This window comes from Tetrao urogallus (assembly GCF_951394365.1).
Source record: "Tetrao urogallus genome assembly, chromosome: 4".
Taxonomy (NCBI): domain Eukaryota; kingdom Metazoa; phylum Chordata; class Aves; order Galliformes; family Phasianidae; genus Tetrao; species Tetrao urogallus.
Window position 1 is genome coordinate 68,318,380 of NC_136817.1, and position 15,970 is coordinate 68,334,349.

General features: G+C 44.8%; 1 protein-coding gene across 1 annotated transcript in view; it reads left to right on the forward strand.

Moving 5' to 3' along the window:
- Window positions 1-676: 676 nt before the first annotated feature.
- The window catches only part of ADRA1D (adrenoceptor alpha 1D), a gene marked incomplete at both ends in the record, with an annotated part of 36,372 nt that continues 21,078 nt past the window's right edge, over window positions 677-15,970 (forward strand). The window contains one exon of the mRNA XM_079534207.1: window positions 677-1,643. Coding sequence (XP_079390333.1) covers window positions 677-1,643 — 967 coding nt within the window. The remainder of the gene's footprint in view (window positions 1,644-15,970) is intronic.

The following is a 15,970-nucleotide window of genomic DNA, read 5'->3' on the forward strand; positions in this document are numbered from 1 at the left end:
CCTCGCCGCTGCCCGCCCCCGCCGTGATGCTTCCCCACTCTCCCACGCGTGTCCATCCCTGGGGGTTCCTTTCCCCCCCACCCCGGTGAGTCCTATCGCCCCGTGTGGGTGCCTCCACCCGACTGGGTCCTGTCCCCGCGACTGGATGCCTGTCCCCCACATCTTTTTGCTTCCCCGCGGGTTGTGCTACCGGCTTTGCCCTGCCCCGGGGCTCGCCTCGCCCCGTAGAGCCGCACCGCCTCCTCCTTCTCCTTCTCCTCCTCCTCCTCCTCCTCCACCTGACACCCCCCGGACCGGCCCACCCCTCCTTCCCTCCCTTAGCCCCTCCCGGAGCTCTCTCGACCGAGCGGGGAAAGCGAACAGAGCCACCGAACGCTGCTCAGCCGCTGCCCCAGCGCAGCCCCGGAGCATGCGAGGGCAGCGGGGGGGGCCCGTCCTCGCTGCCCCCCTCGGTGGGACGGCGGCGGGGCCGTCGCGGGGAGGGGGGCACCGCAATCCGGCGTGAAAAGGGCTTGGAAATCCCTCCATCCCGACTCGGGGGAGGCAGACCTTGCCCCAGTTTTTGGGGGTGAGGTGCTGAGCGAGTGGTGGAGGGGGCTGCGAGGATCATGCCGGGGGGGCTGCGCCTCGGCATCGCTTTCTCCTCGCCCTCCATGGAGCCTGGACTTTTTTTACGATGACTTTCCCTGAGCTGAGCAATGGCAGCTTGAGTGGGAACAGGACGGGACAGGGCAGCCAGAGCGGTGCCAACCGATCCTGGGGGCTGCAAGGTGAGGAGTCCCCCGAAGGCAACGGCACCACGCTGACATTCGCCTTGGACGTGCAGGCGGTGGGTGTGGGGGTCTTCTTGGCTATCTTCATCCTCTCGGCCATCGTGGGCAACATCCTCGTCATCCTGTCTGTGGCTTGCAACCGGCACCTGCAGACAGTCACCAACTACTTCATCGTCAACCTGGCCATCGCCGACCTGCTGCTCAGCACCACCGTGCTGCCCTTCTCAGCCACTTTGGAGGTGTTGGGTTTTTGGGTGTTTGGCCGCATCTTCTGCAACATCTGGGCAGCGGTGGACGTGTTGTGCTGCTCCGCCTCCATCATGAGCTTGTGCATCATCTCCGTGGACAGGTATATCGGCGTCAAGTATTCCCTCAAGTATCCCACCATCATGACAGAGAGGAAGGCTGGGGTCATCCTGGTGGTGGTCTGGCTCTCCTCCATGGTCATCTCCATTGGGCCGCTGCTGGGGTGGAAGGAGCCACCGCCACCAGATGAGAGCATCTGTAGCATCACCGAGGAGCCAGGCTATGCCCTGTTCTCTTCCCTTTTCTCCTTCTACCTGCCCCTCATGGTCATCTTGGTGATGTACTTCAGGATCTACGTGGTGGCCAGGAGGACAACCCGGAGCTTGGAGGCGGGGGTCAAGAAGGAAAGGAATAAATCCATGGAGGTGGTGCTGCGCATCCACTGCCGCAGCGTGCTGGAGGAGCCTCTCTCCAGCACCAGGAGCAAGGGACACAACTTCAGGAGCTCCCTCTCTGTGCGGCTCCTCAAGTTCTCCCGTGAGAAAAAAGCAGCCAAGACTCTTGCCATCGTTGTGGGCGTTTTCATCCTCTGTTGGTTCCCCTTCTTCTTCGTCCTGCCTTTTGGTAAGTGACCCTGTTCCTTGTCCCAGCCTGAGCCCTGTGGCCTTACTCCTTGGTATAAACTTTCAGGACACAATTCATGTGTGGAGATGAGGGAAAGGTGACAGATAGAACAAGAACCCAGCCGTGAATTAATCCAATTAATTAACACTTGTTCAATATTTATTAATCGGAGGCACATAATCCATCAAAATATACAGCAACTGGATAAAATAGCAACAACAAAAAAATTGGCTTAGTTAATTTATTCTGCATTCAGTACTTTAATTAATGAAGTTCAGGCTGGGGAGGCAGCTCTGTTTCGAACAGGCTGTAATTACAGCACAAGCATTCCCAACAGCTTTACAGTTCTGTCCCCATTTTCTCTTCACCCCAGTTTTGGGGAGGGCACCTTAACTGCCTCCATGTGCTCAGGGCTTCCACCCCAGCTGGGAACTGGTGGTGATGCTGAAGATGAGGGAAGTTTAACTCTGCACGGGGCATGTTTAGTGGGCATGGTGGGGATGGGTGGATGGTTGGTGATCTCAGAAGTCTTTTCCAACCTTAAGGATTCTATGAATCTCTGTCAGAGGCTGAAACATGAGTCCTGATGACTTCTCAGGAAGCTGAAGTTGTGTTGGGACCTGGAGCAGGTCCAGGTCTTACCTTGAATGGTGATGGCCTTGGGTGGTCTTCCTCCCACGAGAGTCATGCCCTCAATTCCTGGCTTTGGGTATTCAGTTGGGTTTGTCTGCCAGGTTGTGCTCTAAAGTTTTGACAAGACCCCTTCCAGCACAAACACAACACCTGGCCCACAAAATGCAGGGAACCCAGAGCTTTTCACCTCATCTCATAGAGCAGCAATCATCAGCTCAAGGGAACAAATTAATCATCTGGAGTGATGTAGCTAAATCAGGGGAGAAAGCAAAAGTGTTAAAAGAACTTCCGAATGTACACAATGAGCTTTGCACAGAGCTCAGCAAAGCAGGGAGGTCTGTCACCCACTGTGGGATCTTTGTATCCACAGTCCATCACACTTCTCGTGTCAGAGCAGGGAAACACTCTCAGCTCTGCTAAGTGATCACCCAGTGTGATTAGGGATGTTGGTGGTTTAGCTCAGGCTGTGGTAAGCTTCTCTAGCTATGAAAGCCAAAATCTGAGAGTACCTCAGTTCCTCTTTGAATACTGGGGGATTTTTTTAGTGTTTTCCACTGACAAAAATATTTTTTTAAAATCTTATCTGTCCTGCCTTGAAACCCTTGAAGCAGCTCCTGCAGTGATGTAAGTCACAACTGTTGCACTGAAGTAAAAGGAAAATGCTGATTTATGCCAGCTAAAAATCCAGGCTTTATTCCTTAAGTGCCTCCTCTGAACCTGTTTTCTTCCTCCAAGCTTGCAAGTTCTTTATAAACAGTTTTGATCTCCACTTCCTGCCGTATTATGTGCATAATATAAACACAGCAAAAGTTCATTTATTTTGTGACTACAAAGTATGCTGCCTTTGATTTCACCTCCCTTTCATTAATTGCATTTTCTGATTCAAGTCAGCTAATCATTCAATGCTATCTAGGAGGAAGACAGAAACTTCTGCAAAGTCCAATCTGTGATTTTACAGCTCACGAGATGACATTCAGAGAAATCAGTGAAGTTCACTGCAAATCCATGAATTGAGAAGCTCTTTTTTGGAATGGTTGTAAATGGTTAAGTGGAAAGGCCTTTGTACTTGCTTGCTGGACAAACATGAGAACGTATTTGGAGCCAATTGGAAATGTTATAAATGTATATATTTTTAATGAAAGTGAAACACTGATTGGGAACAAGTAACATTTTCATTTGAAGTTAAACATATTGTTCCAATTTAAGGAAAGGATGAAAAGAAGTTTATTAAAAAATGAGCACTCAGGTGCATTTCAGCATGAGATGCTGCATTAAAATTTAATGAATGTGCTCCCTTTTCTTCTGAAAATATGAAAACATTTTGACTTTCTTATTCTATTGGTCATGAGTTTGCAAGAAGTAGCCATTGACTGTTGACCAACTGTTGCCTGAATGGGGATAAGTGATGAGTAAAGCCTTCCAGCTCTGCATAGCATGGGCTGAGTAATCAGAACATCTGCAAATGGCTCTGCCAGCAGCGTCTGTGTTAGGCTGTGCACGTCTTTGCATCTTTCTGCAGCACAGTTTCCACTTTAATTAAACAAAATGAATATTTATCACATCAGCGCTGAGAAGCTACTACAGATTTTAAGTAATGGGACCCATGTATGCACTGAGTGCTCTCAGTTGTTTCTCCATGCTTGAGTAATCTGCAAACGTGCTTCTTTAAATCAGCTCTCATTTCTAAATACCTCCACAGACTACTTATCAGCTGAGTAATTTAGCTTTTGGGCTTGTGATACATGTCCCCAAGCATAAGATGCCATCTCCAGGAGTTTTAACACAATTACTGGTTTGCACGGCTAATGAGAGTTTTTAAGCTGCAGGTTGTTCAACAAGAGATGAAATCCTAATTACAAGATAGTCCTAATGGGCTGTGTCTTTTGCTGGGTGTATAGTAGACCTCTACTAACCTGCCTTATCTGGTTATCCCATGTAATGGTTGTGATTTATGCCAGGATGCCTCTTCGCTTTCCAAAGATCTGGCAAGGGAACATAACTGGAGGCTTCTCAGAGATGCTGGGCAGGTATTAAAGGGTATTCTGTATGATACAGTTGATGTTCCTTTGGTTCTCATCAGTACCTCCTCCATCTCAGCTGTTGAGACATGAGATATAACCTAGTCTAGATATTTTGAAGTTTAATGGAAGCAAAATTCTCACGTGAGGAAAAGCTCAATGCTGTATCAGCTCAACCTTTTATTAGACACAGAAGAATCTACACATCAGCTGTCTCTTTAGAAACACAACCATAGAGAACTCATTGGCTCTTCTGCTAATGGAAAAGCAAGTTTAGGTGCTGAATTAGTCCTTTCAGTAGACACTTATGCAGTAGTTGAAGGAACCAGAATCCTCCATACAACACCTGCAGATAGTTAGCTCCTGTCTCCAGTGTGATGCAAGAGGAAATAAATAAGAAAATGATAATACAGCTCTGCTTCCCATCCACTCTTCAGTGTCTAGGGAGCATGAAAAGATGTCCCAAGTGGGACACCATTTGGGACCACAGGAGAGTGAAGGCAAAGCTTTTCTTCATCACCACCCCAGGAGCACGCAGGAGGAATAACCATGCCTTGGGATGAAGTATGTACCTCGGATGGTACCTCCAAAACTCTTGTTTTTTAACAAGGGTAGTCCAGTCTGGGTGGTGGGCTCCTATGTTTGTTGTTCTTTGGATTAGATTTTGAGGGACATGGTTAGTGGGCATGGCTGCGATGGGTTGATGTTTGGACTTCATGATGCCAGAGGTCTTTTTGAACCTTAATGATTGCATGAAGTCATTGCCAATGTGAGAAGGGCACAACACCCATGGCTAGTGCCACTCAAGGCCAAAGTTGACAACCTAAGGATCCATTCACCCTGTCTCCCCACAAACAGCATCTTACTCAGACAAGAAATCCCTCAGTACAAGAAAAATCCTTGTCTTACACTTGCCTAGAGAAACTGTATCCTGGCTTTTTTTTCTCTTCATCCTGAAGGCAGCTACATAAACTGGGTTAAGAAAGGTTTTCTTCAAGCCAAAACGAAATTACTTTTGTGGGCACTATTTTGCAGAGGGCAGAAGACGTCCTTTCACAAAATGTTTTGCACAAGATGGGCTCACAGAGGCATAGCATTGCTCATATTTTGTAAACTAACTTGTAAAATAAATGATGGAGAGGACAGTGTGGGTAGAAGCACATTTCAGATGAGACAGGGTCTCTTCTGGTAGGAGAATCTAATTCTATTCTAGTAGAAGAGCATTTAGCACATTTTCCTAAGGAAAAGCAGGGCTTATATCATCACTCTATGCCTATGTGCATGTCAACCTTTTCCCACCCTCTGCTGAAGCCTTTCATCAATCTCAGTTGCATTTAAGAAAGTGCTGAACGTCTCCAATCTATTAAATTCCCACAAGCTTCATTAATGTGGGCAGATAGGCAAATGAGTGGAAACTTAGATACCCTTCCCCACGGAGGGAAGATTGATGGATTGATGGGTGGGTGGTTGGGTTTGGTGATCATAGAGAGGTCTTTTCCAACCTTAGTGATTTTTTATTGGATTCTGTGATTGCAGAGTGAATTTTGCTCCTTTTTAGACACTAAAGAATTATTCACTAAAAATGCACATTTCCACAGAAAATCAGACTTCTTTAATTTTGTTGCGCTCAGGAGGACCTGCTCTAAAGTAGAATTTGAGAGAAGGAGGATAAAAGAGAAACCATTCAGATACTTGGATCATAAGGACAATGCCTTATATCTCCTGAAATGTTCTGAGTCATGGTGGAAGTGGCAGAATTGGCATGGACAAAGAAATGGGCAGCTGCTTTGACCTGGAGAAGGATTTTTGACTGGATAGTGGGATGAACTGGAATCAAAGCATCAAGTAAAACAGAAAGCAGAGCAACAGCAAGGGACTATTCCATCCGCCAAATGTTCCCCACTGATCCTGAGCCACAGGAACCATAATTCCTTAAAAATGCCAGCAAAGATATAAGCCCAGAGGCTCAAAATTTGTTCAGTGCCAGGCTCCAATTTGATTTATTGGACACCACCCAGGCAAAAGAGAAAATTCTTCTCATCTGCTTTCCACCATAGGATTTTTTCCATCAAATGGATTTGTACCACATTAGAATAAATTAGCTAAATCATGGGGGATGGATGGATCTTCCAGCCTATCTACATGTCTCAGGGAAAGATTACTTGGCCCTGAACCATTCCTGACCTGTTTCTTCAAATCTATTTTTAAAGCACTGCAGTATGGGCAAATCCATTAATTTCCCAAGAATATTAAGCTGCTGCTTAATCATTTTTCAAATTTACTTTCTGCAAATTTTCTTTCCTGGTTCAGGGTGTCTGCAATAACTTCAGAGCTTTGTTGCAGCCTACCAGAATTTCGTTTTGTATGGCATGATGTCTAGGATGTGCATGGAAGGCAAGGCAGGGGGACACATGGGAGAGTCTGGGTATGTACAGCCCCTGGCTATGAGTGATCCACATTGATTGCATCTACCTGAAGATAATCTGAAACAGGCAAACTGTCTATGTCTGTTGCACTGAGTGACACGGTTCAGTGTTGTGGTGGGGATGGAGTGATGACTGGATTTGATTTTAATGGTCTTTTCCAGCCTTAATGATTCTATGACTCTATGAAATAGCTAGCAAAAAAGAATGTTTAGAGCCCAAGTGTGTGCACGGTTCTCTTTCTACCCACCACTCTATGTAGAAGGCAACAGATGGATGCTTGTAATACAGTTTTTCTGCCTTGTTACAAGAGATGCAGCAATCTGGACCTCAAACCACAACCTAGACACCCAACTTTAAACATATGCTCTTTCCTACTTGGCCAAAGCAGTGTAGTGACTCAATGAAGTGACTGAGAATAGGACCCAGATCTCCCATGGCCTATATATGGGATTACTGTGCTTCCATTCCACCCACTGCTCCACCAAATAAAACTATTTAAAGCCAAATGTCTGTTTTTTTTATCTCTGTGCCTTGACGCATCTGGAGGCAGTTGCTATAATGGATGCACCCCAAACATTGAAAACATTGAAAAATGTGAAGCTACTGTGGTTCAGTGGGCAGAAAGTTATAAATTCTCTCAACAGGAATTTTCAAACCAATAGGAAAATATGCAATGTAACATTAAATGCATTTATATTAAGCTGAGAGTTTGAAAGGTTTATTATCCTTACACACACAAAACTTTGTCCAAGATATTATGGGAGGCAGTTTTTAATTCCCCTGATCTATCTGCATTAATTCATATCTGGATAAATATTTACTCACTAATTCTCATGAACTGGTTAATGGATGTAGCAAAAATTGTTCTTTGTCGTGATCATGCAAGGCAGCTGATTAATCTTCCTGAACCAGCTTGTTTTTAATTGGTTTTGTCACAACAAACAGCATTAACTAGGTCTTAGCAACTGTGTCATGATAGGAAGTTGTGTTGTAAAATGTTCTTACTACCTGCAGGCTTTAATTAGAGGTGCATTCACTTTAATGAATATATACATCAGTTTTGCTCGAGGTTTTTTCAGAAACTGAATGTATTTTCTCTCGGAAAGCAACGCACATCAATTGTTCAGGATTTTTACCTGATAGGATTCCTGTGCTTTATTCCAGGTAGGGTAGATAGGATTGATAGTACCTACTAAGATTATTGGACCCCTCTCAAATAAAGTCCCACTTTCTAGTGTCAAATAATCTTAGGGAAGGTTTTCCATTCCTACTGTAAAGACAGTCCCTGGCTTTGGATGCCAACAGTGCTGTCTTCAGTCCATTCCTCTTCAGTTTTCTACGTAGGCAGTAATGAAGAAGATGTATTTTTAGTCTGCGGTTCATCTCATCCTAATGTTCCTAACTAAACCAGAAACATGAAAACTTTTGACCTCAAAAGCACCAAGGGCTAAATAAAGACATATTTTGGAATTGCACGGTAGGTAGGATGGTAAAACGATTCTAAGGCAGCTTTGTCTCCTCAAAGATAGATATATATGTTCATAAATATATATGTGTTTGTCACTGAGATAAGTACCTTCATAAATCCATGAGGAAACAAATAATTCTGTCATCAGAGCAGGGCTGAGCAGGGTGATTTATAAAGCATGGAGCCACGTACTTACCAGTGAGGAGACACTGAATAGCTTTGTTGAGCTATTACTCAACTAAGCATCCACTTCTCCTTGCAGCTGCCGTGGCAGGGGCACTGCAGAAAGAGTAGAGAAGAATTCTGAAATTAAAATTAAACTCTTTAAATGCAAGAAATCGAAGTTTTGTAAATGTGCTTCCACTTTGACTTTGTCTATCTTTTGAGTCTTCAGCTTTGCAAGTCCACTGCTTTTCATTTTGAAGTTTTGTTACATAAGTTGTAGTACAAAGTGTTTGGAAATCAGTCTACACTTAGCATAGGTGAGTTAAATGAGACAGTTTTTATCACAGGAATTAATTGTGAAGCAAGGAACATAAGAATCTAATAAAATATTTGAGAAAATATATCTTTACAGCAGTGGAAGACCAGAACTGGTAGTTGCAAAGGCTGTAGTCCATATGTATCCAGCCCATGAGTGTTATGCTTTTTTTTTACCCTCTTTTTATTATGTTTTAGTAAAAAATAGCTTTTAAAAGAAGTTTTGTTATTTATACACATTAACTATATTTAGTATGCATCCCAAAGACATTTCCTCTTCACTCAATGCAGCCCAGGCAAACCAAAAGTTTGGACACCCATCTGGTGTGGTCTGTGCACTGTATTTTCATCACTTGTGTTTCCATGTGCACTAATGGGATTCCTACAGGCATCTTTCATGTTTTTAAGAGAAACCCACAAATCCAAGCAATGCTGATGAGGACAGATGTTGTCTGAAAAAGCAAGGTTTATAACCTTTGTGTTCATAAACTTATGGCCATGAGGTCGGGGACAGCCATTCCCTTGTCGCTGTGGTGGAGCCCCTCATTCACAGTAGCTCATTTCTTCACACGGGATTTGAGATTTGAATCTAGGAAATGGAGATGGAGAAGTGGAAGGTGGTGAGGAGATGAGATGGAAGAGCAGTAGGCATGGGATGCAGTGAGACCAGTGAGGTGCAGGGATGCTCGAACTGGGAGCACTTCTTGTCTCCATCAGCCCTGAGATCGTAGGGTTTCAATGTAACACAAAACCAGAGGGCTTGCTGAGCCCCAAAACAGAGCTGTCTCCTTTCTCTCCCAGTGCTCAAACCCCACAGGAGTATTTCCAAGTGCCAAATGTCATTTATGGTCTTGTTTTCGTTTACGCACCTGCTATTACTTTGGTTCTGGTTGGGAGGGTTTGGGGATTTGCAAGTGAGTGAGTTCATGAGGAATTGCTTCAGAATTAAAGTTCAGCAGCTGGATGCTTCCATGGGAGAAATACTTTCTCATTTGGCAGTTAATCATCATCGGTATTCGCTGTAAATATTTCCTTTGAAGTGCCATTAGGGACAGTGAGTGATGAGCACTTCCTTCTTTGCCTTTGCAAGCTCTTTCTATCTGGAGAGTTCTGAACCCTTCACACCTGGAACTGAACACACAGCCCCAAACACCCTCTTTTCTCCCACTTCCTAAAGATCATCTTGTAGCCACAGCAGTGCAAAAATGATGTGGTGAGTATTCACTGGTGGCATTGAGCATCTGCACTCCAGGCTGGTGAGGAAATCTGACAGAGGTAAAATTCACACACTCCCACACAATGTAAACTGAGGACAAACTTGTCCCGGTGGTGACAGCTCTACAGTTCAAAGGACCACATAGGAACAAGGAGAACATGCACAGGTGGCCTTAGGAGGGAAGGAGACAACACAGTTCATCATCATTTGGTGCTAGAGATACTGAGGCACTGCTAACAGACATACTACAGTCATTTGGTAGCTCTCCAGCATTGCTGACACACCAGTCAGCCACTTCTGCCTGTCCTACTTTCTCTTTCATAACTCTGCATAAAAATCATCATGCTGAAACAGAAGACCGTACTTCTCCTTGCACCATAATTTATGGGCATGATTAGCCCAAGGATGGATTTACTGGAGTGGCTGGAACAGGATATGGCTGTTTAGCTGCTCCTAATGAATAGCCTTTCTCTAAGAGTTCTCCTTAGCTGTTGCATCTGGAGCAGAGCCAGAGAACCACCAGGTCTGGTGGCAGAGACTCAACTGTCAGCTCACTAAAGAGAGGGCATTTCCTCCACCCGGGAAGTTTCCAACCCGAAGCAATTCACAACTCTGTCATTAAGGCCTCTGAGATGCAAATTTTAGTTTTCCCCACGTCCAGTAGCTAGGAAAAAAATAAATAAATAAATAAAAATTGCAAGGGATCTCTGCGGTGAGAAATCCATGCCCTGGATAAGTCCAAGCTGTGTGTCCATTTGTTCACAGTGGGTTCATTTATGACTGTCAGTGAAAGAGGATCAGCAGGAGAGAACAAGGACTGGGCTTTGCCCTCTCAGGCCATCCAAAACAAACCTGCCTTAAAAGGCTTCTCAAGCCATGTGGGCAGGAGCAGCTTGGTGTATCTGGGTTCAGAGCCTGCAGTCAGAGCTGCCCCTCTTCTGCTCAGCAGTTTGTATTCATTGTAGTTAATAGGGTTTGTGTTTTTGTCTATGAGATAAAGGGTAGAGTAGATCACGTGGTTGTCCTGTGTGCATCCAGGAGTTGAATTTGATGATTTTTGTAGGTGCTTTTCAACTTGGGGTATTCTGTGATTCCAGATTCTATGATCTTCTGGATAAAAGAGGTCCAAAAAATATTCTGGCTGCAATTCCTTGCAAAACTGTAGCAACACAGGGTCTCAAGAGCTGAGAAGGCACTGACAAAGAGACGTGGCAAATCCTCCAAATGACATCCATAATGGGGAAAAAATATGTGAGGAGGCTCTGCAGGAGTTCTCCCATGTAAGGATTGATTATGCAAAGACTGCTTGAGCCATGGGCAGCCCCTGCTATGAAAGAAGGCAGCTCCAGCCTTTGATAAGGATGCTGCCCTGAAATTGATTCCAACGTGGATTCTACAAACTTTGTGAAATCATTTATATGGAGGAAAGCTCGTGGAGAAATTTTAGAAGGAAATTGAAGTCTGAAGGAAAAAAAAAAAAAAAGGAAGAAAAAAGGATGATAAAGCAGCATAGAAGCAGTGAGGTGCAGGACATTTTCACAATATGGACTTTCCCCATGGCAATGAACCAAGAGGGGCAATTCAAGAGCAGTGTGAACACGACAGGGATGGGCACTCTCCATGCAGCAGAAAGATCATCCATAGTCACGGCACAGCCATCCCTCTGTGCTAGGATGGGCCAAGGTTAGGGAACCTGAAGTCCAGGGTCTCAGAACCAGTTTCAAGCCGCTTAGTTAACTGGTAGAGCTGTCAGTGGTGTTTTTTTTTGCCCTAGGTGGAAGCGCTCCCATCTGAGGTGGAGGATCTGATGTGCATTCCTATCCCACACATGATTTCAGAAATGCAATTTGGGAGGGCGTGGGTCACACAGACATGACACAACACAGGGATGGAAACACCATCAGCTGTTCACCAACCTCTTTTAAATGCAGACAGAGAATGGCCTGGATTCAGAAAAGGTGCCAGCTCTTGAACCTCTGCCATTAAAGCCTATTTATCCAGGAGACACTTGTCAAACAGCACCAGAAATGTTTTATAGCCATGGGCTATTTCTGTTCCCAGAATGCTTTCTACAGGAATTATCAGGAAAGCTGTGAGGATGTGTTATGAAGGCAAGCAGGCAGTCTGCCATGTGCCTGTCTGCCTCCCTCCATATTGCAGGGAGGGACTTGGAGAAACAAAACTGAGCCCCTGCACATCACAAAACTCTCACAGTGTAGTCCTCACAAAAAGCTGAGCATGCATAGGCATGGAAGGCTGAATCAACACAGGAAAACTGTTATTTTGGCAGCATTCAGACAAAGAGGTAGAAAATAGCTGTGCAGATGTTGGTAGATAGCTTTGGCTATCCTAGGAAGGAAATCAGGGGGTAGAGCCCTATTCACCTTGCGTCTGATCATTTCCCAGCCTACCCCGCTCTTTCCTTGAGTCTCCTTCCCTGAATACCTGCTTACCACTGCTTCTGCTCTCATCTATTTGATAAACAAGGCATGTAATTATTGCTAGTTTTCAGAGGTATGTGGGACCAGACTCACAGGTGAAGACTTCTCCATATAGTTGTCTATGGGTGGGTGGCTGCATGTGGTCTGAATGTCTCATCGCAGCGGGCAGATTGGAACTATATGATCTTTGAGGTCTCTTCAAACCCAAGCCACTTTATGATTCTGTGATTCTATGATCTCCCATTATTGTCCATGGGAGTCTAGAGAGAAAGAGTGCTAACCAGATGCGGAGTGCAATTTTGTTCCTTAAGATGGATGTCCAATGTTGTCCAAGATAGTAGATGAGGCAAATATACAGAGAAGTTGGGTGAAAGACAAGATCTAAAAAAAGCCCTACTAATTCTGAAGCTTACAAGAACAAAAACAAATGGGTCACTGCTGCTTTCCTCTAAGGTGGTGTAGCCATGAAGAGTAAAGTTGCCTTCCTTTGCATTGCTGTCAAGCACTAAATTCCACACCTAATGCCTCAGTGCTGAAAAAGTAGAAAAATGTATAGAAGTATTTGAAAGAAGGGCTGAGACAGGGAGAAGAGCATCCAAGTGATGTTGTGAATGTGATCTGTCTGTTTCTCCTGTAGGCTCCATCACTTGTGCATCAGTCTGGGCAAGTAGGACCCAGTTGGCCAACTAAGATGGGGAATGTGGAGACACTTGTCAGTGGTGGGATTAGTTTCTCCATTGAGGAGGTATGCTCATAGTAAGGCTGTGTTATTCTCCATTGAGGAGGTATGCTCATAGTAAGGCTGTGTCATTCTCCATTGAGAGGTATGCTCATAGTAAGACTGTGTTATTCTCCATTGAGAGGTATGCTCATAGTAAGGCTGTGTCATTCTCCATTGAGAGGTATGCTCATAGTAAGGCTGTGTTATTCTCCATTGAGAGGTATGCTCATAGTAAGGCTGTGTCATTCTCTAGTGTGCACAAAGCTTGTCCCATCCCAGCTTTTAGTCTTTGCCTACTTTTTTGTACTGAGACATGAGAACCAGCTCACAAAACAGCACTCGGGATGTGCAGGCTCCTCCTGGGTTTCATTAGCATCCCTTGATGGCCCCAGCAGGCAGCGTGGCCACTGCTTTCCTACAGGATGGATCCCCCTAAAGGTCAGGGGAACTGGAACGTGGGCGTTTCATTTCCCTGCTACAATGTCAGAGCAAGGGAAAGCATTTGCACTGAAAGCAGAACTTTCCCTGTATCTGAGGTTCTTTGAGTTAAAGGAAGTGAGAGTAGTGAGCTGAGTGGAGATTGTTTATATTGAGTGTGACCTTCAGTATGTCTCAATTTATTCCACACATCCAGCTGGAAAAAGTCTGTTCCTTCACCCTCTGCACTTCTGCTGCATACCCATCAGCATACACATAAAGAAACCACAGGTGATTAAATTAGCAGCCTAATGGACAGAACAAAAATCTTTTGCTCCTAAAAGACATTTACTACCCCAAGCAGAACAGGCTGACTCACAGCAGAATTCAGACATGTCTTTGAAGGACATGTAGTCAGATTAGGTCCACAATCCCACCAAGTGCATTGGCAGTTCCTCAGGTACCTTCTTCCTTTATAGCTTATCATCCTTTCACTTCTTCTCCTCCTGTCCATACCCTGTTTTGGTGTCCACAGACTGCAGGTAGCTGTTTCCATCTTGAGAAAAGAGTGATTACTCCTGCAGATCACTGTATTGCACAATCCCATTCAAAATCAAATATGGAACTTCATGTGTGCCCCAGTCCATAGCCTTTGTTGCCAATGCTGTGGGGACACCATTCCGGATCTTACAGCTCCTAAGTGCAAGAAAATTTACTGTTTTCACAGGAATATATACATGCCTCTTTTGTAATCATTTAGATTTTTTCCACCATATCACCTTTTCCTTAAGTGGTTCTGTTCTCTCTTTGGATTTCACCCTTCAGGCAGATAGAGGGTCAGATGCCTTCTTCCCTTACAGCCTCTGTTTTGCTGTATTGAACAAGCCAAAACTCATCTCTTTTAGTAGGCTTCCTTTTGCTTTTATCACTCATATTCTTACACTGGTCCAATTGGATTTCCTGTTCTTTAGAAGATCACAGGTGATCTGGATGCATTAGGAGACCAACTCTGTGCTTATGATCAACTTCACATTCAATCCTTTGAAAGAGCATAGGTCAAAGGTGTTTCTGGGCAAGCAGTGCTTTGTGGTAATGTAGCAATGACATTTGGTTTCAAACTAAAAGAGGGGGGATTTAGGATGGACATAAGGGATAAGTTCTTTACAGTAAGGGTGGTGAGGCATTGGAGCAGGTTACCCAGAGACATGGATGACCCATCCCTGAAGACACTCAGGCTCAGGCTGGATGGGTCTCTGAGAGCCTGATGGAGTTGTAGGTGTCCCTGTTTATTGCAGGGAGTTGGACCAGATGGTCTTTAAATGTCCCTTCTAACTCAAACCATTCTATGATTCTGTAAGATCACGCCTCCCACCTGGAGGAGAGATGCAGAAGACAACAACCTTCAGTCTATTGGTGGCTGTCCTCTGCAAATGCCACCATGCAGTCATGGTGATCTTTTAAGTCAACACTGAGATTTAATCATGGCACAGAGATCTCTAAGGAAGCGTGCCTGAACAAACAAATAGATGCCACCTTCTGCCTCCAAGTGCGTGCTCAGGGTTGTACCAGATGGTTCATTTCATGAGCTGATCCTGTTCGCTGCCATTTCATTTCATAAGGGGCTCTCCAAAGGACTCACTTGCCAAAATCATCTGAAAATAGCTCCCCGGGCCACTGCTGGAGGCACACCTCAAAGCTGTGAGACATTTTCAGGCAGCACTGAGATGTGGATTAAGAATGCTGCTTCACTGTCAGATGTGAGTCATTGTGGTCACCATAGTGACCGGGTCAAGCACCTCAGAAAAATGATCTGGGAGTCAATTTTTCTTTCCCCATATCCATTCTTTGTCACTTCCAGCCCAGAAGTGATCTACGCTTTGAGGATGCAGCAGCTTGCCAGGCTTCAAGGGGGTTTCACAGAGCCATTGAGTGATTAAGTTTGGGAAACACCACTAAGAATATCAAATCCAACTGTCAACCCATCACCACCATTGCCCACTAACCTGTGACCTGTGTCCCCCAATGTGGCATCTACGTTTTTCCTGAAAGGACAGTGACTCTACCATCTCTTTGGGCAATCCATTCCAGTTATTTTGTTCCAAACCATTTGCATTTGAGCTGCGGCAGTCCAGGAGAAATCTCTTCTAAAGAGACAGAAAAATTGAATCAGCCAAACACAGTATCAGGACCTGATTTCTCTCCCTTTTTTCCCATCAAATACTCCATCAGTAAAGTTTCAAAGTAGTCTGGCACAGGGAGCTGGTCTGGACCATACTAAAGCTAACTCTGCAATACTGGTGCTCATGTACTTTCAGCAGCACACAGAACTCAAAAGGGAAAGCCTTTGCTCCAGTCAGAAAAGGAAGCAAAGAATCTCAGGATCAAAAGCCCTCCTCAGATTTAGGAACTTCTTGCTACCCCTGTTAATTCTGTATTTATACCTGGTGTGCCATCCTCTCATTTCTACATTCTTCCAATAGTGCTGTTTCCATCCAACTTTGAACGAC